At 54.2% G+C, this 26,293-nt stretch overlaps 1 protein-coding gene across 3 annotated transcripts; it reads left to right on the top strand.

Annotated features, from left to right (window-relative positions):
* Positions 1 to 6,380: 6,380 nt before the first annotated feature.
* LOC133395460 (collagen alpha-1(XIV) chain-like) lies at positions 6,381 to 25,945 on the top strand. 3 transcript variants are annotated; one of them, XM_061664367.1, is made up of 48 exons: positions 6,381 to 6,553; positions 6,660 to 6,757; positions 7,984 to 8,100; positions 8,180 to 8,323; positions 8,400 to 8,480; positions 10,229 to 10,387; positions 10,452 to 10,571; positions 11,697 to 11,861; positions 11,977 to 12,126; positions 12,536 to 12,705; positions 12,784 to 12,910; positions 12,993 to 13,138; positions 13,216 to 13,345; positions 13,757 to 13,896; positions 13,999 to 14,125; positions 14,523 to 14,677; positions 14,758 to 14,890; positions 15,044 to 15,088; positions 15,225 to 15,364; positions 16,165 to 16,294; positions 16,905 to 17,027; positions 17,091 to 17,240; positions 17,312 to 17,428; positions 18,971 to 19,120; positions 19,199 to 19,273; positions 19,353 to 19,492; positions 19,602 to 19,725; positions 19,813 to 19,956; positions 20,031 to 20,195; positions 20,265 to 20,303; positions 20,400 to 20,538; positions 20,624 to 20,766; positions 20,844 to 20,953; positions 21,102 to 21,260; positions 21,322 to 21,399; positions 21,503 to 21,589; positions 21,671 to 21,724; positions 23,098 to 23,193; positions 23,275 to 23,328; positions 23,464 to 23,517; positions 23,622 to 23,675; positions 23,760 to 23,831; positions 24,283 to 24,318; positions 24,396 to 24,462; positions 24,555 to 24,743; positions 24,859 to 24,936; positions 25,007 to 25,162; positions 25,315 to 25,518. In XM_061664367.1, exons 2-48 carry the CDS (start codon positions 6,679 to 6,681, stop codon positions 25,398 to 25,400), a joined length of 5,397 nt encoding a protein of 1,798 aa, XP_061520351.1. In that variant the 5' UTR covers positions 6,381 to 6,553; positions 6,660 to 6,678; the 3' UTR covers positions 25,401 to 25,518. The 3 variants fall into 3 exon arrangements, with proteins under 3 accessions (XP_061520351.1, XP_061520352.1, XP_061520350.1); XM_061664366.1 differs by having other exon boundaries at positions 6,437 to 6,553; positions 25,425 to 25,945; XM_061664368.1 differs by lacking the exons at positions 15,225 to 15,364; positions 16,165 to 16,294; positions 16,905 to 17,027 and having other exon boundaries at positions 25,425 to 25,945.
* The last annotated feature ends 348 nt before the right edge of the window (positions 25,946 to 26,293 follow it).

Here is a 26,293-nt window from a genome sequence, read left to right as displayed (position 1 = left end):
CCGCCCCTCGTCACCCCTTGTCGCCTATCTTTACTCCTCGCCGCCCTCATCATCTTGTTTTGTCTGCTTCAACTGGCCTTCAACGCTTCATACTGAGCACTTAGGAAGACTTTCGCACCAGTTAGCATGGCAGTGACACCACTACTTCCACGTACAGCGAGGCCAGGCTTCCTCTGGCTCATCAATTAGCCGCTAACATGCTAATGTCATCATCGTGTGTTCATTTGCTATCTGCGGCTTGGAGAAACATTTTGAGTGTGTTGGGAATCCCTCCCTGGAAACAGTCGTGACCACCGTAGCGAGTCGGCCATTTTGTAGCGCTGTCGGAATGAATGTAGTGAGTAGAGGTTAGCCCCCATATCGCTATTGTCAAATTCAAGGCTCACGGGCACATCTGACTCAAAATGTCAGTTAATGTGGCCCGCGGAAATTTGTCCGAATATGTCCTTGACTTGACCGTTTGTGGTCCGTCATGAAAAATGGAAGAATCTAATGCAGGAAGAATGACCTCATTTGATGTGGACAGTTGTTTAGCCTCTCACCGAGTCTGTAAACAAACACAATGCAGATCAGCTTCTGGCTAGCGGTAGCATGGCTAGCGAGATGCTTTGGAAAGAATGCAAAACATAACTCATGACATCCTGCCAATGTGAATATGAGTGCAGCACAATTCATTGTTGCTTTTTACAGCACAACAATTCAAACTGTTCAAATGTTTGTCTGGATCCTTCATTTCCTAAAAATAAGACAAACTATCGATTTGACACTTTCCTTAAAAGAAAAGATTTAAACTGTTGACATTCCATTTGAAATACCACACAAAACATCAGCAGTTTTTTGTTCACCTACTACACGAATAGCGAATGTGAACTGAACCATGAGCTCCAAATCGAGGTGCGTGTCCAACTGTCAGTTTTGGTGAGCTGTTACGCCACTCGCCATACGTCTGGGTTGTTTCACCATGTTAGCCAGAACTACCGTGTGGCTCTGCATGAAAACAAGTTGGCACCCCTCCATGTATCCCACAATGCAATGGAGTTTTGAAGGGAACTACACGCCCGTAGCCCGTAGCCCGTCATCTAAAACTCCATTTATAGTCACGACGAATGATTCGGAACGCTGTCGCTGCATTTGGAATCGCTGACTCATTCTCAATCACTACAAACAGCTGAAACGATTAATCTGAGACTCTCGAATTGCTACGATGTGATTTGGAGTGTGGGAACTAGCTACGTCTACCATGGGAAAAAAAAGAAGCTTTTAACTGTATAGTGAGCAGGGAGTCAGGAATGGGTCAGTGATTCTTAAAATAGCGTTTGCATTCCCAGATGTAAAAATAAAGTTGTGTCAATGTGCGCTGACTCACACAAAAGTCAACTGTGTGTGTGTGTGAGATCAGCTTGCGCTACACTTTGTGTTGTGTTACTTCAAGTTGTGTTAGTTGCACACAAACACAAAGTATGGTTGACGTTCTTTTCATGTACTTTGAACAGTTAATATTTGCCCCAACGTGCTTAAACACCCCTTCTATATACACAAAGACCGACAGACACACACACATAAACACACAAGCACACATACTCTAATACACTTGCACACACACTCACTCACGCAGAGACACTGTGTTGCAATCATCACGTTTCAAACTAACATTTTCTTTCTGTATGAAAATAAAATGGTATTATCGTTTATTTTTACTCAAATAGGACATTTAATTTGGAATACAGTAAATACATATTTTCTTTCTTGTCTTTCTAGCCACCAGAGCTCAACCTCCGCTTTATTTCGGAAGGTTCCAAAAGCGGAAGTTGAGGAGTTTCAGCACCTGTACACTGCTGCGCCCTCCTGGCCAGTAGAAGTACTGCACGTTAATATGTATGTGCTTATTTTGGCAGCCAACAGGAGGCAGACGTGGATGGATGGATGGATGGATGGATGGATGGATGGATGGATGGATAGATAGATAGATAGATAGATAGATAGATAGATAGATAGATAGATAGATAGATAGATAGATAGATAGATAGATAGATAGATAGATAGATAGATAAACTTCAACAATGAGTGTCCTCAGTTTGCAAACGTTTATTGAGTGTTGTTAAAAGAAAAGGTGACGTAACACAGTGGTAAACATGAGGCTGTCCCAGCTATTTTGCAGTTCATGATTATTTGCTAAAAACAATCAAGTTGATCAGTTTGAATATGAAATATCTTGTCTTTGTAGTGTGTTCAATTAAATATAGGTCAAACATGATTTGCAAATCAATATATTCTGTTTTTAGGCGACACAGTGGCCGACTGGTTGGAGCGTCCGCCTCACAGTTCTGAGGACCCGGGTCCAAATCCCGGCCCCGCCTGTGTGGAGTTTGCATGTTCTCCCCGTGCCCGCGTGGCTTTTCTCCGGGCGCTCCGTTTTCCTCCCACATCCCAAAAACATGCGTGCCGGGTTCATTGAAGACTCTAAATTGCCCGTAAGTGTGAATGTGTGTGTGCGAAGGGTTGTTTGTTTGTATGTGCCCTGCGATTGGCCGGCGACCAGTTGAGGGTGTACCCCGCCTCCTGCCCGAAGATGGCTGGGATAGGCTCCAGCGCGCCCGCGACCCCAGTGAGGTGAAGCGGCTCCGAAAATGGATGGATGTATTCTGTTTTTATTTATGTTTGACACAACGTCCCAACTCCATTGGGATTGGGGTTGTGCGTGAATGCCACATGCGGAATGTCACACGAGCACACCCTGAAAACAGGTTAGCAGACTTCCTGTGTAAGCTATGCTAGCAATCATGACTACAGTTTGATGATAGTTTAAAACCGAACTTGCGAAAGTTTAGTTTTCTTTATGGCTAATGTCCATCCATCCATCCATCCATTTTCTACCGCTTATCCGGGTCGGGTCGCGGGGGCAGTAGCTTTAGCAGGGACGCCCGGACTTCCCTCTCCCCGGCCACTTCATCCAGCTCTTCCGGAGGGATCCCGAGGCGTTCCCGGGCCAGCCGAAGGACGTTGTCTCTCCGGCGTGTCCCGGGTCGTCCCCGGGGTCTCCTCCCGGCGGGACGTGCCCGGAACACCTCACCGGGGAGGCGTCCGGGTGGCATCCGAATCAGATGCCCCGGCCACCTCATCTGGCTCCTCTCGATGCGGAGGAGCAGCGGCTCTACTCTGAGATCCTCCCGGATGACCGAGCTTCTCACCCTCTCTCTAAGGGAGAGCCCGGACGCTCTGCGGAGGAAACTCATTTCGGCCGCTCGTATCCGGGATCTCGTTCTTTCGGTCACGAGCCGCGGGTCGTGACCGAAAGAACGAGATCCCGGATACGTGAGGGTAGGAACGAAGATGAGGGTAGGAACGAAGATCGACCGGTAAATCGAGAGCTTCGCCTTTCGGCTTAGCTCCTTCTTTACCACAACGGACCGATACAAAGTCCGCATCGCTGCGGACGCCGCACCGATCCGTCTGTCGATCTCCCGTTCCATTTTTCCCTCACTCGTGAACGAGACCCCGAGATACTTGAACTCCTCCACTTGGGGCAGGATCTCATCCCCGACCCGGAGAGGGCACGCCACCCTTTTCCGACTGAGGACCACGGTCTCAGATTTGGAGGTCAGCAGCGCCCCATCCCCACTATACACAGTGTTGATGGTGCACTGCTTCCCCCTCCCGAGACGCCGGACGGTGGACCAGAATTTCCTCGAAGCCGTCCGGAAGTCTTTCTCCGTGGCCTCACCGAACTCCTCCCATACCCGAGTTTTTGCTTCAGCGACCACCAGAGCTGCATTCCGCTTGGCCAGCCGGTACCCATCAGCTGCCTCAGGAGTCCCACAGGCCAAAAAGGCACAATAGGACTCCTTCTTCAGCTTGACGGCATCCCTCACCGTTGGTGTCCACCAACGGGTTCGGGGATTGCCGCCAGGACAGGCACCGACCACCTTACGGGCACAGCTCCGGTCGGCCGCCTCGGCAATGGAGGCGTGGAACACGGTCCGCTCGGACCCGATGTCCCCAGCCTCCCCCGGAACACGAGCGAAGTTCTGTCGGAGGTGGGAGTTGAAACTCCTTCTGACGGGGGATTCCGCCAGACGTTCCCAGCAGACCCTCACAATACGTTCGGGTCCGCCACGTCGGACCGGCATCTTCCCCCACCGTCGGGGCCGACTCACCACCGTGTGGTGATCGGTTGACAGCTCCGCCCCTCTCTTCACCCGAGTGTCCGAGACATGCGGCCGCAAGTCCGATGACACGACCGCAAAGTCGATCGTCGAACTGCGCCCTAGTGTGTCCCGGTGCCAAGTGCACGTGCGGACACCCTTATGCTTGAACACGGTGTTCGTTATGGACAATCCGTGACGAGCACAGAAGTCCAATAACAGAACACCGCTCGGGTTCCGATCGGGGGGGGGGGCCGTTCCTCCCAATCACGCCCTTCCAGGTCTCACTGTCATTGCCCACGTGAGCGTTGAAGTCCCCCAACAGAACAACGGAGTCCCCAGCGGGAGCGCTCTCCAGCACCCCCTCCGAGGACTCCAAAAAGGGTGGGTACTCTGAAGTGCTGTTTGGTGCATAGGCACAAACAACAGTCAGGACCCGTCCCCCCACCCGAAGGCGGAGGGAGGCTACCCTCTGCCGAGCCGGGGGGCAATAAGTATACCCACACCTGCTCGGCGCCTCTCACCGTGGGCAACTCCAGAGTGGAAGAGAGTCCAACCCCTCTCGAGAGGATTGGTACCAGAGCACATGCTGTGCGTGGAGGCGAGTCCGACTATATCTAGCCGGACCTTTCTCGACCTCGCACACCGGCTCGGGCCCCTTCCCCGCCAGAGAGGTGACATTCCACGTCCCTGGAGCCAGCTTCTGTAGCCGGGGATCGGATCGCCGAGGTCCCCGCCTTCGGCCGCCGCCCCCGACCCCTAGGGCCCCTCCCACAGGTGGTGAGCCCATGGGAAGGGGGACCCACGTTACCCTTTCGGGCCGTGCCCGGCCGGGCCCCACGGGCGCAGGCCCGGCCACCGGGCGCTCGCCTTCGAGCCCCACCACCAGGTGCCTAATGTCTTTGGACAAAAATTCAATACTTGTACTGTATCTCATTGAATTATACAAACACAGTATACGATATGTGTAAACACGAAAGAAGCCGATCGTCACCGTTGGTGGCTCGGTGGTGCCGTCCTGGGCGGAACTAAAGACAACGTGCAGGTTTAAAGTTCCTACGGGCGCGTTGTCCCGCTTTCCCGCCGCTGGGCTCGGTCCGTCGGCCAGCTGAAGCGGAAGGAAGCGCTTCCGACCGGTTTGCCCAGCTCGCGGAAGTCGCTTGCGCAGAATCCCGACACACGCGATCGTCGGCCGTACTCGCCCCTCGTCACTTCCGCTCAGCTCGAGTTGGGACCGGCGGTGACCCTCCGGTCACTTCTGCTCACCCACCGCCGGCCACCACTAGTCAGCGCCACTCGTCGGCCGTAGTCACGGGTGGCGTAAATGGTGGCGAAGAGCCGCATAGCTGCGGGCGGCCGCGTCCGGGGGCGCAGCCTCCCTCCGTCACGGAATGAGCGGCCGCAGGCGCGATGACGGCGAAGCGGGCGGAAGAAAAGAGGAAAAGAAATGTTGTTCTTGTCCAAGTCCCAAGTGACTCGCAGCACGTGTGAAGCGACGCACGGTGTTGGGGCGTGACTGTGTAACGAAAGCATGTCATTCAATGACAAAACGTATGTAACTGTCATCCATTCCATTTCCGGGAGAAAATGTGTCATTCGATCAATTGCTTTTGGAAATTTCCATGATTACAATTTTAGTTCCATTTGAAACATCGCTGCAAAAGCTCTTGTCCTATCACTTCCTCCTTCCAAAGCCCTTGCTTGTGATTGGCTCTCTCTGGTCACGTGCCATTCTGTCGTCGTCTCAAACATGACATATTTCCCCCGAATCTCACCTCCAAGCGCCACCTTGTGGTGCAATCGATGAGTTTTTCTGAGATTTTGAAAAGCTTTCTGTGGTTTTAAGTGCACTTTTTGGGGAGAAAACAGACAAACGGTCCAGTTGATGCGTTCATTCAAAATGAAGAAAAGTCATCGAAATGTAATCAAATGTAATTAGTTCTGTTACTTTGAGAAAGTATTTGAACTAGTTCCACTATTGCTCGATTTTCACCCATTTTTGGCTCACAACTTGTAATTGTGAGCCAATCGATTTCCACAGTCAGCTTCCCAACACTGGGAACACGCGCACAGGAAGTGACGCCAGCAGCCCTCCGAAATAAAACACGTCTCGCTGGGATGAAAGGTCAAAAGTTGCAGCGTGTGATGACGTCACACGCCCGAAACAACCAATCGGTCGCTCATTGAAAGGTTGCGTCGTTCCGAACCTCCCCACGTGCGCTGCGCCTACCTGTTGAAGCGCGAGGACCGCCCACCGTCAGGACTCACGGTGGTATTTTGAAAGCACTTCCGGCGGTGCTGCGGGTATGCCGGGCGGGTTCGGTTTCAGCCTCATCAGACGAGCAGGACGCGCACAGCGGGCCGAACGCGTCTTCGGATTCTTCTTCGCACGCGCGTGCACGCGCCCTCAGGTAACCGCGGGCGCGCGCGCGCTGCAAATTTGGCGCCAACATCAATCATCCTCACAGAATTCTTTTGCTTTTGTTTGTTTTTGTTGATGTTTGTTTGCATCTTCAGTGACAAGTGCCACTGCGCGATGACGTCACGCCAGTGGATGTTGACTTTGTGCTTCTTTGTGTTGCTGTGTGGCCACCTTGCACGAGGACAGGCGCAAGGTAAGCGATAGGGTGGAGGGGGTGGGGGTCACCACCTCAGTGAAGACATCACGTGTTCACATCTTCACGAGGCTGAACGTGGCTAATGGGGAGGCCTGGAAAAATCAGGATTGCCCCGGTTATTTCTCTCTCTCTCTCTCTCTCTCTCTCTCTCTCTCTATCTATCTATCTATATATATCTATATATATATATATATATATATATATACACACACACACGTTATATGTTTCCGTTAAGACCCGGACGGGAAACGTATATTGAAATAAAATGACAAACTGAATCAAATGAAGTTCAGAACTTCCTTAGACAACCACAATCATGCATGTGCCTGAATAAAATCAAACCTTTGAGTTAGAAGCATCGATTATGTCACCATAATCCGACCTGTCAATCATTTCTTTATCAAATGACAGGCATCGCCGAGACGTTTCCAGTTTCTGTAGCCACCCGTGATAAAGGTAGTCTCTGTCTCCAAGCTGTACAAAATGTTGCTCTTTACCGTTCTCGATCCGTTGGTACTTCCCATACCAGTCGGGATCGAATGGCTGCGATTTTCCACCTGTGACAGTAGCAGGGAATCTCATCAGCTCGGGTCGAGTCGCCGGTTCGTCCATCGAGGAGAAATCAAAAGGTGTACGGTCGTCAGACGCCGCCAACGGCACATTGAACCCCAAATTAGTTTTCTTGACATCAATACCGAACTGATAAGGAAACACGATGGAATGTAAAGCACGTGGAAAGCCACCATGTCGACACCGAATTTCGACAATACGGCCGATCGGGCAACGTTCCGTGAAAAAGTCCAAAATGAGAAAGATGAAACTGTTCCAAAGTCCATCTGCTTTTATGGGTTCAAAAGTGTAACGGAGTACGAGTCATAGATTGCACCTCAAGGGGGCGCCATAGTTGGAAAAATAGGTCACTCTTGCGACTACTGCAGAATGGCGCGTGACCAGAGAGAGAGTCGATCACAAGCGCCGGCTTGAGAAGGAGGCCGTGGCAGGAGAAGAAATCTGAGCTTTTGTGGCTATTCTTCAAATGTAACTGAAATTACAATCATTGGAATTTCCAAAAGCAACTGTGATTTAACGACACATTTTCTCCCAGTAATGTAACGGATTACAACGGCATACAACTGGTCATGAAACGATGTCATCTTGTCACGCAAAACGCGTGACCCCCCACCGCCGCTTGTGCGTCGTTTGTATGTTGTCGCCGCGTCCAGCGTCTCCTCCGAGGAGGTTCCGGAGCAAAGTGCTGAGTCCGACGAAGCTTTCGGTGTCCTGGAAGGAGCCCAAAGGTCCGCTCGACGGCTACGTGGTGGCGTACAGCGCCCGGCCCGGTAAGACGTGCACACACGCACGTGCACGTGAAGGTCACGGGCGTGCACGTGAAGGTCGCAGGTGCGCACGTGTGAACAGGTGGCGAGGAGACGGAGGTGGGCGTGGCCAAAGAGGACGCCGAGCTGCTGATCGACAGCTTCGACGCGAGCAGAGATTACGCGTTCAAAGTGTTTGCCCTGAGGGGGGCGCTGAGGAGCAAACCGCTGCTGGCCAAACACCAAGGTCAGGCGCAAGGCGCTGAGGTTCGGAAGGCCCCGAGAGTCGACGCCGACAAGTTAGTCTTTTTCTTTGGCTTCAGCTCAGCGCTCAAGACAAGAAACGCTCGCGTCCCAAAGTTCGCAAGACGGCCGAGCGGCGCACGCCGACGCCGCTGCCGAAGGTAAGACGACAAGGAAGTGACGTGGCCGCTGTACACGCAATCTTCTGCTTTCCAAAGTTGAAAGTTGAGCAGCTGAGATGCGTGCGTGTGAGCGCGCCCCGCGTTCTCCGACCCGCCCGCCCGCTCTCGCCGCCGTCTCGTCCGCGCTTGCGTGACGGCCGAGGCGGTGGCCGTGGCTCCTTCCGCGTCAGTCACGCGGCCTTGCCCGTGCACGCCCGCCGCCGCTCCTAACTTCAACTCCCGTCTCCTGCCTCGAAATGTGGCATTCTATCGCAACGCGCACTTTTCAACTGCCTTCTAATGCGCTGTAGTGGGAGGCTTTTGCGCACTTGTAATTTGATGCACTTTTCCAATGTGCTCCGCTGAAATCTAATGTGCGTTACTGTCTTTTAATCCCTCCTATGGACTTTTATGTTCCCTGACTGGAGGCCTGCGCTCACTTGAAATGAGTTCCACTCACACGTTCTAGTAGGTTGTAATGTGTTGCACTATTAGCAATGCTAAGCTAAGCTCTACGAGCAGCTCTTGACCTCCGCGGGGTTTAGCTGCGTGAAAATGGAAGAACATTCCAGCGCATTTGAGAAAGTCCCCCAGGGCCCGCACGAGCTGACGGCGCCGCAGTCAGACGTGTCGCGTCGTGTCGGGCGTTGCGCTACCGGAATGCGGCAGGAATCGCAAGAAGCTCAACTTTGACCTTGTGCGGCGCACACAAGAATGTTACACCTGAAGGCCCGACAGCCGACGTGAGCGCGCGCAACTCATTTTCAGGGGACGTTGCTCAAGACGGTCGTCTATTTGTTGCTAAAAGTTGCGTGATGATGTCTTTAACACATACCCATTTATATGCTTTTTATGATGTGGTCCGCCACAAGCATGAGTTTGACACCCCTGGAAGTGTACAGTACTCTACTGCCTCCCGGTGGCCAAGGCGGGTGCACCAGGAGGGGCAGCGCAATGAATTGTAACGCAACATGAAATCGTGATGCACAAAGACATTTCTTTACGTTCTGTTTCCAGCCATCTGCGTATTTTCCAAACCGCTTCTCCTTCTGACGGCTCGCGGGCGTGCTGGCGCGTATCTCCGCTGACTCCGTACAGCCTGAAGTGGTCGGCGGCCAATCGCGGGGCACATTTAAACAAACAACCGTTTGCGCTCACGGTCTGCAGTCAACCTACGTCGATGCTAAGTTGCATGTTTTTGGGATGTGGGAGGAAACCGGAGAAAAGCCACGCAGGCGCGGGCACAACGTGCAAACTCCACACGGGCGAGGCCGGATTCCAACCTGTGACCTCGGAACTGTGAGGCAAATTTGCTAACCAGGTGGCCGTCGCTGCGCTGCGTGTTTCCTGATGAAAAACACTAACACCATTTTTTTGGTTTTGTTTTTTTGGCTGCAACAGAATGATAGCGTTTTCATTCGTTTCAATAGCGGGAGATGATTTGCAATACGAGCGTGGCGATGGAAGGAATTCAGCTCGCATCTCAAGGCACCACTCAACTGTATTTTCTCGATTTGGTGGGCAGACGGTTGGCGTGATTTTCGGACTGCGACACACAACGTCATTTTGTGTCATGTACACTTTTGGAATGCGTGTCACTTTTCAACAATTGCTTCACTTTGAAAGTGAGGAAATGATTTGGCGCGTTGCTTTTTGGGAGTGAAGTTGGTTAGGGTGGTCTGAGAAGTCGCTCAATCGGCACCGGCCAACGTGAGTGCTCGTGTGTGTGTGTGTGTGTGCGCGGTCAGGCGAAGACAGGTTCACGTGCGCCACGCCGGCCGCCGCCGACGTGGCGATCCTGGTGGACGGCTCGTGGAGCATCGGCCGTAGCAACTTCCGCCTGGTCCGAAGCTTCCTGGAGAACCTGGTCCGGGCCTTCACGCTGGACGGCGACCGGACGCGCGTCGGTGAGCTAGCTCGCGCCTTTCGCGTCACGGACACGTGCGTGACGTGCGTTTGATGTGTGCGCAGGCTTGGTGCAGTTCAGCGGCGAGCCCAGGGTGGAGTGGCACCTGAACAGTCACGTGACCAAAGCGGCCGTCGTGGACGCCGTCAGGAATCTGCCGTACAAAGGCGGAAACACCCTGACGGGTACGATACGGGCATTTTCATTTCATTCCGTTAATAACGGGAAAGACATTTTACGCAGAGACCTCCATCCATCCATCCATTTTCTGAGCCGCTTCTCCTCATTGGGGTCGCGGGCGTGCCGGAGCCTATCCCGGCCGTCGTCGGGCAGGAGGCGGGGTACGCCCTCAGCTGGTTGCCAGCCCGTCGCAGGGCACATAGAAACAAACAACCAGTCGCACTCACGGTCACGCCTACGGGCAATTGAGAGTCTCCAATTCACGCATTTTTTGGGGATGTGGGAGGAAAGCGGAGCGCCCGGAGAAAACCCACGCGGGTTTTCTCCGGGCGCTCCGCGCGGGTTTTCTCCGGGGGAGAACATGCCAACTCCACACAGGCGGGGCCGGGGATTGGACCCCGGTCCTCAGAACTGTGAGGCAGACGCTCTCAACAGTCGCCCGCCGTGCCACACAGAGACATCAAAATTAGAACCTAGCATTTTGTTTTTCTTTAAATGTATGAATGTCTCCCATGCTTAAAGTTCTTGAGGATTTCAAATTTCAGGCCATCATAGTCAAGACAATCGAGAGATAAGTACGCAGATTTCATGGCAGTCGAACGCAAACGTCATTCCAACAACAACATGTCTTCAACTTGTTTGAGGACAAATCCCAAAGAATAACAACGAAGCCGGCCTCGAGCGCACGCGAAAGACGGAAACGGCTTCGTGCTCGGGTGTATTGCGACAAAGAAGCAAAATAATACAATACAATAAAATACGATGAAAAATACATCAAATCAAAGTAAAAACTCTTTAGACACTCAAATCCGTTTGTCAAATTAAGGCAAATTAAGCAATCGGAGAAAAATCCCATATATCCCAAAATGGAATGAACATCTTTCGAAAACAGGCTGCAAGTGATCAAACTTCACGTTGGAAAAATATTTGATCTTCCAAACGATGATGATAACAACTGGCAGTCATTCAACTACACATATCAGTGAAATGAATAGATTTTCAAAAGGAAATTCAGGGGGCCGTGTCTCGACCGTTATTGATCAAATGATATGAAAATGAGCCGCTAACGTTTTGTCAGCGGTCAAGGTGATCGGAAGGTGTCCTTGAAACGTCCTCGCGACTTCATGCAGGTCTGGCGCTGACCTTCGCCCTGGAGAACAGCTTCCGAGCGGAATCGGGGTCCCGAGCCGACGTTCCCAAGGTGGCCATCCTGATCACGGACGGGAAGTCCCAGGACGACGTGGTCCCGCCCGCGCGGACCCTGAGGGACGCCGGCATCCGAGTGTTCGCCGTCGGTACGAGCGCACCACGCGGCGACGGCGTGGTTTGCCGCTAGATGGAGCTGACTTCCTTCCTCCATCCCTCCCTCCCTCCCTCCCTCCCTTCCTTCCTACCGCCTGGGTCGGGCAGGCGTGAAGAACGCGGACGAGGACGAGTTGAAGGCCATCGCGTCGCCACCCGCCGCCACACACGTTTACAACGTGGCCGACTTCGACGCGATGAGCGACATCGTGGACGAGCTCACCAGGAGCGTCTGCCGCACGGTGGAGCAGCTGGCAGGTGCGAGCGGAATTGGACGGTGACGTCGGCGGCATATTGGATGTGGCGTGCATCGATTTGCTGCTTGGAGATATTGTGAGCGTTAAACACTGTGCAGTCCGATCTCAGATCGGACTGCACAGTGTCCTTTGATTGGATTTGGCCATCATTTTGCCAGCACAATTGCTGACTTTGTGACTCCTACTGTGAAAAGTGACATACGATGGTTTTGGTTTCTCAAGTCTGAGTGAATCAAGTTTTTGCCTTTTTTGGGTGGTGGCTTTCTGAAGTTCGGTACGTTGACCTGCGTGGGTATAAGGTGCAGATGTGACACATCCAATATGGCGGACGCGCTGACGTATGCTCAAAGATTGTCGACGGATTTGAGTCCTCGTTAGCGCCGCTCAACGCGTTTGTGTTTGTTTTCCAGTCGGAGGAGGTCCTGCCCCGCTGCCCGACGCCGCGGCTCCTCCACGTGACCTGGTGACCTCTGACATCACGGCGCGTAGTTTCCGCGTAAAGTGGACGCCGCCGGCCGGCGAGGCGGAGCGCTACCGCGTGGTCTACTACCCCGCGAGCGGCGGAAAGCCGGAAGAGAAGGTAACGCTCGGTCGTCGGTTCCCGACGGGCACGTGACGGCGGCGGCGTCTCGGCGACGGTGACGCGTTGTGCTCACAGGTGGTCCCGGGCTGGGAACGCAGCGTCCTGCTGGACCACCTGAGTTCTCGGAGCGAGTACCAGGTGGCCGTGTTCGCCGTCTACCGCAGCGCCGCCAGCGAGGCGCTGAGAGGAAGCGCCACCACACGTACGCGGGCCGGCCGGGCGGGAAAGACCCCGCGCCGAAAGCTAAAAGCCGAAGCCTAACCTCGGTGGTGTTGACCCCGCAGTGGCCCTGCCTACCGTGGAGCGCCTGGACCTGTCCGAGCCCACCCACCGCACCGTGAGGGTCCGCTGGGGGGCCGCCGCCGCCGCCTCGGGCTACATGATCCTCTACGCGCCGCTCAGCCGGGGCGAACCCGACGACGAGAAGGAGGTGAGGGAAGGATCATGATGATGATGATGTGTGAAGATGGCGTCATCATTTGAAGATGATGATGTCATCTCATGAAGGTGAAGGTGGCGTCGGACGTGGAGGAGGCGGAGCTTGAGGGTCTGTCGCCGTCGACGGAGTACACGGTGACGGTGTACGCCATGTACGGCGAAGAGGCTAGTGACCCCGTCACCGGGCAGCTCAGCACGCGTGAGTGGCGACAAGACGGCCGCTCTCGAGGCGTTCGTGCGAGCGCGGGGATCGTGACCTCGCCGTCTCGTCCCGGCGACGTCTCCGCGTCTCTGCGTCAGACTTCCTGTCCTGAAGCCTTTGTGCACTTCCCGCCTTCCCGTTCGGCACTTCAGCCTTTCATTAAGTTTTACGACACGCGCGACGACGGTGGCGTGACGGCGCCCGAGGCCGACGGCGCCGCTCTTTCGTTTCACGTCTTCTTTAATTAAAGCTCCAAGGAAAAAGATTCCAAACATTCCAAACTCCTCGTAAAGTTTTCGCCGCTCGATGTCAGTCGTGCCCGACGTTGATTTACGGCTAGAGCGGGCCGGGGCGGGTGATCGCTGCGCTCTGATTGGGCACGTGTGCTGATGCGCCCCTCCCCCTCAGTGGCGCTGCCCCCGGCGAGCAATCTGCGGCTGACGGACGTGGGCCACGGCTCGGCCCGACTCAGATGGGACTCGGCCTCCGGCGAGCCGGCGGGCTACGGCGTCGTTTACGCCAGGAGCGACGGCGTCGAAAGCAACCAGGTGACCGAAAAAAGAAACACAAATCAATAAAAGGTGGAAAGTAAACGCGTGAGCTGGTGATTGACTGGTAACAATGACGACGATTGACGTGCGCGCGCGCAGGTGGAGGTGGGCCGCGAGACCACATGGTTGCTAAGCAACCTGAGCCCTCTGACCGAGTACACGGTGGGCGTCGTCGCCACGTACGAGGAGGGACGAGCGGAGCCGGTCACGCGAAGCTTCTCCACTGGTAAGCGTTCGCGGCGTCGCCGCGACGACATCTCGCACTCTGCTTTTTTTGTTTTGTCCTGTTCGGCTGTCCGGTCAAGCAGAATGGAGGATCTGTGTCCCTTTCATGCCGGAACAGTTTGACGGTGTCACAGTGGAGTTTTGAAGCTTCCGCTGTGGTTTCTTAGTATTATAATTGAAGTTTATTGAGAATCAGAGTCGATCAGTCGAACACAACAAAGTTTCTAGAAGGGAGAGAGAAACAAAGACAAAGCACGAATTGTAAACAGGATGAGAGAAGCAAATCATTACATTATCTACAACAATGACACATTAACACACACCGAGCAGTCATCCAGCCCGAGGGGGGCCGGGCCTCAGGACACGGACTCCGCTAACGGGGATTCCAATGTGCGCAGGGAACGTTCCGGAACCGGTGGACGTGAAGACCCACGACACCTCCGCGACGGGCTTCTGGGTGTCGTGGCGGACCCCCGCTGACGACGTGGCACTCTACCGCCTCGGCTGGGCGCCCACGGATGGCGGCTATGACGGCGGCGGCGACAGCGGAGAGGTTGGCGTGTGTGTGTGGCGCGGGGGACATCAACAAACAGCAGTGTAGCGAATCTGTAACCCGCGCGCGTGTGTGGTCAGGTGATGGTCAACGTAAACACAAACACCTACATGGTCACTGGACTCCGCCCCTCCACCGAGTACGAAGTCCTCATGAGCGCCATCTACAGGAACGAAGTGGAGAGTGAGCAGGTCGTTCTGCTGGAATCCACCGGTATGTTCGGCGCGCGCACACACACGCAAATATGAACAGACACGCATTTTCACCTATCCATTCATACGCACAAACACACAGTCACGCACACTCTAACACTGGCGCACGCACACACGTAGTGTTGAATTGAGTGCTGTTTTTTGTTATTTGTAGTCGGGAGAACAACCACTGTTGCTGTGACAACCACCACCATTGCAGGTGAGCTTCTCGTTTTGCTTTAGTCCCGCCCACTCGATCGATGAACGCACCTTTGATTGTCGTCGGATCGTTGTTTTCGTGGTGATCCTTGTCGTGGTTGTTTTCGTCGTCGATGTTGCGGCGGTGGCGGTCGCAGCTCCTCGTTACGGCGTGCGGGGCGTGACCGTCGATGACGAAACCGCCTTTAGCGTGCGGGTGTCATGGCAACACGCGGACGCCCACGACGTCCGCCATTACCGCCTCAGCTACGGCAGCACAGACGGCAACCGAGAGACGGTAAGACCACGTGGTTAAGTTAGGATGAGATGAAGGTAAGATGTAACATTAACAGCAACCAAGAAACACTTCAAGACCGTATTGTCTCATCAAAGTCTACTCCTTGTGGACTTCGTGAAGATAAGGTGAATTGATGAGAACAAATAAGATCCAATCCTATCCAAAGAAACATTTACAAACAACATGGTGGACCGATGTGCTGCGCTTTATAGGAATTGAAAATTGTAAAATGACAGAAGCTCAAAGCAATAAAAGGCAAAAAGCGTTGTTAGAAATGCAGTCATTGAATGAACCCCAAGGGGGCGCCGTTGCCGAACGCCAGAAGAAGTCGTCTGTTTGCGGCCCGCCGAACACGGAGCGACGTGACCGAATGCGACCGAGGCGGACGATCGCCAACAAATTCCCGTCGGCGACCGACACTCTCGCTGCCGGGGAACAACGGCGACCCCTGGTGTTGTTCTCCAGAAACAACAGGGTGCAATTTCCAAGGGAGAAGCTGATTAATGGCCGGGCGATCATAATACAAAAAGAACGATATTTTGACAGGCTGTCGCCCTGGAAGGCCCATTCATTGACAAAGACTCTCCACGCTTCGCTTTATTTTTGGGATCTCGCTCGGTAGGGTTAGGCAAGCGTCATTTTGGGTGCGAAAGCTCACGTGACCCGACTCGGCATTTTGGCTCGGCCGCGATTAGTTTCCGACGGTCGGCGCTCGCAAAAACTGGAGCGGCGTTCTGCCATGTCGCTTGAAAGGAGCCTGAGAGGGAAGACGAGCTGATGCCGTTTGTCGTGTGTGTCAGAGGACGCTTCCGCCCACGCAGACCACTTCGGTTCTCCGACCGCTGTCGGCCGACACCCGCTACGAGATGGCCGTCACCCCCGTCTATCCGGACGGAGACGGACCGACGGTCACGGCCAGCGGACGCACGCGTACGTTTGTCGCCACGCCCGTCGGGGGGGGGGGGGCAACGGCAGCGCTGGCGATCTTTGCCCGTCATCCGGATTTCTCTTCTTTCTCTTGCTCTCTGTCCTGTCTCTCTCTCTCTCTCTCTCTCTCTCACTTGGTTTCTCTCTCTCTCTCTCCATCCCTCTTCCTTGCGCTCTGTCTTCTCATTCTCATTCTGTTTCTCTCACTCGCCCGCTCTCTCTCCTTCCCTCTCCCCATCTTGATTTCAAGCTCTCTGTCTCTGGCTATCTCTTTCTTTTCTTATCTTATCTCTCTGTCTCCCCCCTCTCCCGCTTTCTGTCGCTTTCTCGCTGTCTGTCTGTCTGTCTGTCTCCCTGTTTCTTCCTTGTCTCTCCCTCTCTCATGCGCTCTGTTTCTCTCTCTCTCCCACCTCTCGCTCTGTCTGCATCGCTCTTTATCTGTCCCTCACTCTCTCTGTCCCTTTCTCCATCTGTCTCCCTTACTCCTCCCTTCTTTCTCTGTCTGTCTCTTTTTCCCCTCTCCCCCTCTCTCTTTCTGTCTCTGTCTCTGTTTCGCCTTTCTCTCTCTCCGTCCTTCTCTATTCGTCTCACCCTTTCTCTGCCCGTCTCTCAGTTCCGCCGTCGCCTCCGGGGAACCTGCGCGTGTCCGAGGAATGGTACAACCGCTTCCGGATCAGCTGGGACCCTCCCGGTTCTCCCACGACGGGCTTCCGCGTGGTGTACCAGCCGCTGTCGGGTCAGTGGGTCGGGCAGACGCCGGCGCAGGCGGCGGCCTCTAACCGTCCCGTGCGCCCCGCAGCCCCCGGACCCGCCCTGGAGACCTTCGTGGGCGAGGACGTGAGGACCATGATGATCGTCAGCCTTCTAAGCGGCACCGAGTACGGCGTCAAGGTCCTGGCGTCCTACGGCGGCGGGTCCAGCGAGGCGCTGTCGGGCCGGGCCAGGACGCGTGAGTCCCTCGGCGCTCCGTTCAGAATGCGCGCGCGGGAAGATGACTGACGTGTCGCGGTGTCCTCGCAGCGCGTCTGGCGGTGACCGACCTGAGCGTTTACCAGCAGAGGAAGAGCAGCATGTGCGCTCAGTGGCAGCCGCAGAGACACGCCGGCGCCTACAGGGTCGTCATCGAGTCCGCCAGCGGTGAGTTCCGGCGCCACCTGTTGGCAACTGACAAGAGACGCTGCAGGCAGCTCACCAAGAGAAATGGAAAGATTCGTTACACGTCACGCGTACAAGGCAACCGGAAATGCATCAGCAGTCATTAAATAGCATCCATACGAATATATACAGCGGGCTATGACGCAGGAAGATTCGGGGTGGGGCTCGATTCGAAAAATCTATCTCATGAATTGGCTTAACCAATTAGTTCATCTCCAATAATATTACGATTTTAACCGTACAACAACATTTGTCCGAAAAAGTAACACGGCTTAATTTCAATGGATTTTAGAGGATGACGCAATCCAATATTTGACACAGACAGGAATATTGTTCACTCTGGAAAAATGCATTTCTTTGGATTTCCATACAAAACGGTAGAAAAATTCATAGAAAATATCCATCCATCCATTTTCAACACCGCGTATCCCGGCTAGGGTCGCGGGGCGCCGGAGCCTATCCCAGCTGCCTTCGGGCGAAAGGCGGACTACGCCCTGAACTGGTCGCCAGTCGGTCGCAGGGCACATATAGACACGGACGACCGTTCGCACTCACATTCGCACGGTCGCCGAACCCACGCTGCCCGCACCAAAGTCAGGCGAGTGTACCGCTACACCGTCAGTGACTAATAGAAAATATCCTGGGCCAAAACTAAACAGACCGAAAGTTAAAGTGCCATTAAAAGTTTTTTTTTAGATCAGTATCGCCTTGCAATGGTTTCTGCGTGGCAGTTAAAAAAGTCGGATCCAATGTCAGAGGCTGAAGTGCTTCGGTGGTATGAAAACTCTGCAACTGCGCAATTTGCACACAAAAAAAGAAAAAAAAAAAAAAAACAATGAAATTCGCACCCCGTCGGTCCTAACAACACCGTTTCATCCAATTCCTCCATTTTGGTAGCAGAGCTCTCACGTGTGCGGCAGTATAATCGACGTACTATGAAATGGCGCACTGACCAACAGGTTCAATGCATAAAAAACAACATTTGTTTGGAATGAATTATTCACGATTAATGTGTGACAGTGCCACCCCAAATTAATATGTCAGTATAAGTATGTCCATTTCCACAGGGATGCACAGGCGTCAAATATGAGTAATAAAGTATGATTGCAATAGCTGGCGTTATCACGACACACTATGTACAGTGGACAATGCGAGGTACAGTGTCAATTTCGATGATATGAGGCAAAAAAATGATGAATTATCCAAAATATACAATGGTAATGCAATGGGATGATTTATAGTGTATACGTACATCCATCCACTGTTCCACAAATATATACATGAAAACGTACGCGGTTGCGCAAATGGACTTCGGTCGAGATGCGCCGTATTGTGGCAAGTGCAGTCGATTCAGTTCAGAGGGCGTTGGTGAGGTCGTGCGCGGAGGCGCGTGCGGGGTCGAGTTCAGCAGCCGGATTAGTCCGGAGGCTCCTGTCGCGCCTCGTTGAAGGTGGAGCGAGCAACGTATTCATGAAAAATGTAGAATAAAGGAGTGGCGTCGCCACACTGGCCTCCGAACCGCAGGCGGTCACGTCGAGGAAGCCGAGCTGAGCGCGGGATCGAGTCGCCACTGTTTCGATAACCTGAGGCCCAACACGCCGCACAAGATCAACGTTTACGCGCGACTGCAGGACGGAACCGAAGGCCCGGCCGTATCCACGACTGCCAAGACTCGTGAGTACCCACCGACCGCCGCCGAGACGGCGTGAAAACACGGGACGCGACATCACAGGTTTGTGACCGTTTGTACAGAAGCCGCCCCCACCCTGGCGCCCGCCACGCCGCCGACCACCACCCCGCAACCCACGATCCCCCCTGCCAAGGAAGGTAAGCGCGCGTTCGACCGAGTGCCGACCTTCCCGAACAGCAGCGTAGGAAGCGCTAAACATGTAGAACGCACGTGCAGTCTGTAAGGCAGCCAAGGCCGACTTGGCGTTCTTGGTGGACGGTTCCTGGAGTATCGGTGATGACAACTTCCTGAAGATCATCGGGTTCTTGGTCAGTACCGCCGGAGCGCTGGACCAGATTGGACCTGATGGCACACAGGTAGTCTTCTTCGGAATGCCACATCTTGGCATTTGGCAGCAGCTGGCCCATCTACTTTCTGGACATTTGCTCGCGTCACACCATCGAGTCCACATCTGGCTTGCCGCAGGTTGCCATCGCTCAGTTCAGTGACGACACGCGCACTGAGTTTGCGTTGAACGCGTACGACGACAAGGAGCGCCTCCTGGATGCCGTCAACAAAATCTCCTACAAGGGAGGAAACACCAAGACGGGCAAGACCTCAGAGATCACCTGATCGTACAGTATGGCCTATCCTGCGCTCGGAGCGCCCCGTGTAGTGATGCGCTCTGTCCGCTCAGGTCGCGCAATCCAGCACGTGAAGGACAGCATCTTCACGGCAGAGGGCGGCGTCAGGAGGGGAGTCCCCAAGGTCCTGGTGGTCCTCACCGACGGTCGATCGCAGGATGACGTCAACGAGGTCTCAGAGGAGATGCGGGCGGAAGGTCGGCTGAGCTCCTCGCCGCTTCCTGTCGCCGCACGTCACGGGCGAGCTGTAACTCGTGCGGCGTCCCGACAGGCTTCGTCGTCTTCGCTATCGGCTTCGCTGACGCGGACTACGGCGAGTTGCTGAGCATCGCCAGCAAACCCAGCGACAGACACGTCTTCTTTGTGGACGACCTGGACGCCTTCAAGAAGATCGAAGAGAAGCTGGTGACCTTCGTGTGCGAAGCTGCTACGGCCAGTGAGTGACCACCAGCCAGGAACGTTCCTGGTGACTTTTTGCTTCAATAAAAGTTGTGTGTGTCCTCAGCATGTCCTTCAGTGGCCATGAATGGCGGCACCGCTCCCGGTAAGACTTTAGCCGCCATCCTGTCGAGGTTGCGAGTCCAGAACCTTCTGAGAGGTCAGCCAAGTAGCCGCTAACTATTCCTCCGGTGCTTGCTAGGCTTCCGCATGATGGAGCTGTTTGGGCTGCTGGAGGAGCGCTACAGCTCGCTGGCTGGCGTTTCCATGGTACCCGGAACCTTTAACGCATTCCCGTGCTTCCGCCTGCACAGTGACGCTCTGCTGGCTCAGCCAACCAGGTTCTGCTTCATCTCAGGAGGGGCGAAAGAAAACATCTGTCTCTCAGAGATGTTGTGATGTTCAGAATGCTTAACCTCTCCTCAGGTTCCTCCACCCTGAAGGTCTTCCGTCAGACTACACCATCACGCTGCTGTTCCGCCTGCTGCCCGGCACCCCCCGGGAACCTTTCGCACTCTGGGAGGTCCTGGACCAGGACCACGAGCCACTGGTGGGCGTCATCCTGGACAGTGAGTCTGGAATCTTTGATGCATCATTTCTGTAGATTGGCAGAGTTCTACTTCACGGGTGTCGGCTCACGGTGCAGATGGGGGGAAGACGTTGACCTTCTTCAACAATGACTACAGAGGAAACTTTCAGACCGTCACCTTCGAGGGTCCGCACATCCAAAAACTTTTCCACGGAAGCTTTCACAAGGTTAGGGCGCCGCCGCTTAGTTGTGCTTCTGTGACCACATCGTGTTTTCCAGTATAGCAAAATGTGGTTCCTGCTACAAACACAGGAAGGGGGCGATGTTGTCCTCAAATGAAGAAGACAAGTCAACCAAAACGCATCCTCTGTGCAGCTTCACGTGGTGATCAGCAAGACGAGCGCCAGCGTGCTGGTGGACTGTCAGCCTGTGTCCACCAAGGCCATCGAGGCGGCGGGAAACATCAGCACGGCCGGAATGGAAGTTCTGGGCAGGACGGTTCGATCCAGAGGGAACAAGGACAACTCGGCACCAGTAAGAGCAACCGGTTTGGGTTCGGTCGGCGGACAGTTGGCTGACAGTCGCTGCGTTGCAGTTTGAGCTCCAGATGTTTGACATCGCGTGCAGTACCGCGTGGGCCTCCAGGGATCGGTGCTGTGAACTTCCTGGTTTGGTGAGTCCTCCGTACGCTTCCGGGGCCACGTGCTAGGAGGTCATCTCCATCCCTCCTCTTTATCATGACAACACCACTGTGTCTTCGTCACGTGACCGCCCAGCGTAACGAGGCCCAGTGTCCTGCCATGCCCAAGGCCTGCACCTGCACCCAGGACAGCAAAGGCCCCGCAGGGCCTGCCGGACCCCCTGTGAGCCAGACACGGACACGCACATGCACAGTGTCACTTTTCGACATTCTGAAGCTAGCACATTCTGCTCTTTTCCATTAGGGAGGGCCAGGGATACGAGGAGCCCGAGGTGATCGCGGAGTCCCAGGTCCAGTGGTGAGTTTTGACCCAAATGTAGACTGGGATGTCAGGTCCAGTTTTTGATTCTTTTCAACCCGGTCGGACGCTGTGAGCGAATGTCATGAGGTGTCATGACCTGATGCCAACTAGGGCTGCACGATATTTAGTTTGAGCATCATCGCCGCGATGTGCGTGTGCGCCGTAGTCACATGGTGGGGTCTGCTGTGATGTTGGTGTACTTTAATATACATTGAAACAACTGTAATGTTCGAAGTGACCAGCAGAGGGACCTGAAGCTCTCCAAAGCTTCAAAGGGTGTACACTCGCTCTCTTTCCTATTTCGCTCCAGAATGAAACCAGGCTGGTGTGAGCGAAAGTGTTCTTTTGTTATACAGTACATCATTGTAAAACAAATCATTACTTGGCAAATGATGACTTGACTCAGAATGCTTTAGTTGAAACACTGTGCGATCACACTCTGACAATATGGAATTTATTTTGTTTTGTAATATAAGAAGCGATACCTTATTTTGTTACTATAGTCAGCCAGTGCCGTGAGGAGTGCAAAGTTATCAAAGTTGTCTTTTCACCAGTTTTCCATTCCTACTGTGTTGCGTGTTTTTGTTTGCACTTAAGCACAGAAGTCCTGTTTTTGTTTTGAGTCCTCATTGGAAAAAAAAAAACCATTCACACAACACGTTTGTTGCTCATGTTTTTGAGATTGCAGAGTGAAAGCCACAGCTTGCTACGAGTGTGGACTGAATGGGCGGCAACAGTAGGGAAAGGAAATGCCGGTATTTTGAGGGGAATAGCCCGTCAGCAACATCCAGCCGTCCATTTTCCATACCGCTTATCCGAGCCTATCCCAGCTGACTTTGGGCGAGAGGCGGGGCACACCCTGAACTGGTCGCCAACCAATCGCAGGGCACATATAAACAAACATTCGCACTCACATTCACACTTACGCGCAATTTAGAGTCTTCAATTAACCTAGCACGCATGTTTTGGGGACGTGGGAGGAAGCCAGAGTACCCGGAGAAAAGCCACACAGGCACGGGGAGAACATGCAAACTCCACACAGGCGAGGCCGGATCTGAACCCGCAACCTCAGGACTGTGAGGCGGACGTGCTAACCAGTCCCCCGCCGTGCCCCGTCAGCGACATATTGGGGGGGGGACTATGAAATACTTTGTTTTTGGACTGGTGACCTTAGTTCAAAATTTTGAATTATGAACTGTGAACCGAACTAGTTAATTTTTGATACGACAAACTGAACTTCGAACTAGTTCGAGGAGAAAATGAACTTTTCCAACCCCGATCCTGCATTATTTCACATCGCAGGTTTAAAACACAGCGCGGTGTCCTTTTTTTCCACTATCATCCAGCCCTAATGTCAACCCTTCCTCCAGGGGCCTGCTGGAGCACTAGGTGAACCCGGAGTACCGGGACCCCAGGGAGCGCCAGGACCGATGGGGCCCAGCGGGCGCTCCATCAGGGGTTCCCCAGTAAGACCCCCAGCATGTTCGCATGTCGCACGCGTCTTCACGTGCATGTCTTTATGTACGTGTGTGTATTTTCACGTGCAGGGCGTTCCAGGGGAGCGAGGACAGAAAGGAGAGTTCGGTCAACAAGGTCTGCAGGTAAATGCTGCCGACTCAGGTGCGTGCGTGTCCGTGTTTATTTGTACGTGCGTGAGTTTGTGGAAGTGTTACAATGCGTGTGTGTGATTTCCCAACCCGGCAGGCCAGTGACCTGGAGCGACCTCTGTGTTTCAGGGCGTGGCCGGCCGGGTGGGCGTTCCCGGCAGAGAAGGACTTCCTGGCCCCCGAGTGAGTCACGCTGCGCTCAGTGTGGTCAACGTGCATTCCCGTGTCTCTCACACACACACACACACACGCGCGCGCGCTTACACACGTGCTTTTCTCGTCCACAGGGGCTGTCTGGCAAAGACGGCCCCCCCGGTCGACCGGGCCCCTCCGGAACTATTGTAAGTGATTTGGAATGATGTGGAGTAGTACTGTAGAGATTCCACGGATTGTGTGGCTGACAGGAATTTTCCTCCCATCCGCAGGGGAGTCCAGGAGCCCCGGGGGCCCCCGGCAACACGGGACCCCCAGGAAAACAGGGAGAACTCGGACCGCCGGTGAGTCCAAGCATTGAACATCAGGCAGCTATTTCCCCAACGTGCCTCTGACCGAAGATGCAGGGAGACAGATCGTGCGGGAGGTTCCCGAGCAATCGCTGGTGGTTGATCTCCTATCCCGTCCAGCCCAACATAGCTCTACCGACTGAACTAGCCGGACTCGAAACGAAGGGCTCGTGTGGCATTTGAACCGGGGACCGCTCGCACTCTTAAGTGGGAACCACGCCTCTACAAAATGTGATTGAACTAATCAGTAGTCGAAGGGAGAATCTTCTGATCCATCGACGAATGAGTCACTGTGCAACTGACCCACGAGGACAAAGTCCGGACTACCGCACGACGTTTCCGTCCATACGCCTCCGGCTCAATCAATGTTCTGACTGGTCGTTTCCAGTCAGGGCAGATCTCGAGTGTTTTGGTTCTGCTGTCATGTTTTTCCTTCTCTGTGCAGGGTCCACCGGGAACCAAGGGTGACAAAGGGGAACGGGTACGCCATCCTCGCCCCAACCTGCTGTCATTTTGCGTCTCCTCCTGTAACTTGACTTTGTGCATTTGCGTTGCCAGGGCGACCTGCAGTCCACGGCCACGGTGCAGACCATCGCCCGGCAGGTGTGTGAGCAGCTGATCCAGAGTGAGTACGTTAGCATCGCAGCTAACCATCTGGAGAAGTTAGGACGGAGGAGCCCGCCTATATAAACCCACCCCACACCTTGCCGGTTGCAGGTCACATGGCTCAGTTCAACGCCATCTTGAACCACGCGCCCAGCTCGTCGGTGACAATCCGCACCGTCCCGGGACCTCCTGGAGAGCCTGGTCGAAATGGGTCCCCGGGGCCCCAAGGGGAACAAGGGCCCTCTGGAAGGCCCGGTTTCCCCGGACAAAATGGCCAGAATGGGCAACCTGGAGAACGAGGTGTGGTGGGCGCAGTGGATTAACGGGTGGCACCCAACAGGAATAATGTGGGCTGTTTCTACAAAGTGTGTGTGTGCGTGTGTGTGCGCGTGCGCGCGTGTGTGCGTGCGTGCAGGTCCCCCAGGGGAGAGGGGTGAAAAGGGTTCTGCTGCTCAGGGAGTTCAAGGTCCCAGAGGACCTGCAGGACCTCCTGGTAAACCCCTCATGATGTTTGTCCTCCACACTAAGAGGTAGCGTCCTCACATTCCGCCATCTCGCCGCAGGTCCTCCGGGCCAAGGCAGACTCGGCAGCCAAGGCCCGTCGGGAAGACCCGGAAATCCAGGAGCACCGGGACGCCCCGGCGTTCCGGGGCCGGTGGGCTCCGCCGGGCCTCCCGGTTACTGCGACCAAAACTCCTGCGTGGGCTACAACGTTGGAGGTACGACGTGAAGGCCGCCCACAGGAATTAGTGTTACACACTTTGTTTCTGGAGTCGGCTGCATGTTTCTTCCGAGCTCTCGTCGACCTGTCATCTTTATCTTGCTCCTCTTTTTCTTCCTGTCCCACTAACCCAATCAAAACCTATTAAAGTGTCGTGCGGCGGCAATCTTGGTTCTGGGTTTTCACTCACGTCTGAGTGTCGCTCTGAGGTGAAGCGGACTGATGGACTGAATTGACTGACGGCGTCACTGTTCCTGCAGTCCAGCTGCCATCCAACATCTTCCCCAACTACGGCGAGGTAGAGGAGGACGACCCGTACCGCTACTACCAGCCCGACTACCCGCCGCCGCGACCCGTCCAGGACCCGGACCTGGACACGGACCGCTCAGAACTGGAGCTGAGCCCCCAGGGTGAAGGGGCGGGGCTGGAGAGGAGGCTCAGGAGAGGCGGCGTCGGGAAGTGACGCCATATAAGGGGCTGAGTGAGGAGGAGGTCCGGCGGAGGTCCGCCGGAGGCCCGGTGGAGGGAGCGTAGCTAACACATGTAATCTCTGTACGTGCTTCTTGTTCAACAGAACTTCCTGGAGGTCAGGAAGTCATGCCCCGGTGCAACCCCGCCGCCACACCTCTGCGTCTGATTGGCCGCCGTCCATAAATGTTGGCCTCTCACAAAGAGGGCGTGTGATGACGCTTGACATCCAGGAAGTGTTTGAACAAGCTCGGGGCAAAGTAATTTATTTGGACGGCTTCCTGTCCAGTTTGTCAACACAATAAAAGTAGTAGAGTACAGCGAGAGTGTGATGCGTCGTCCGTGGGAAGTCGAACAGGGAGTTCAAGAGTGAGTCGTGTGCATCTGCAAACGCCATTTTGTGATTCACTACACTGACGCGTGACGGAGGCTGATGGTGTCGAGGAATAGCGTCACGTCTTCACCTTTTCATCTCCTCATCTTTTGACTGCATCTATTTGTGCCTTCACTTCTTTATTTATCGCTTCGCCTCTTCATCTTGTCTTCACGTTTTCATCTCTTCATATACGGTGAACCTCAATAAAACAGACCCCAATATAACGGATATCGTATTAAACGGACCGTCGGGACTCAACGGTGTGTCCAAAAATAGTTTGCATTT

Source organism: Phycodurus eques, chromosome 20 (genome assembly GCF_024500275.1).
Source record: "Phycodurus eques isolate BA_2022a chromosome 20, UOR_Pequ_1.1, whole genome shotgun sequence".
Taxonomy (NCBI): Eukaryota; Metazoa; Chordata; class Actinopteri; order Syngnathiformes; family Syngnathidae; genus Phycodurus; species Phycodurus eques.
This window is presented reverse-complemented; position numbering and strand designations above follow the sequence as displayed.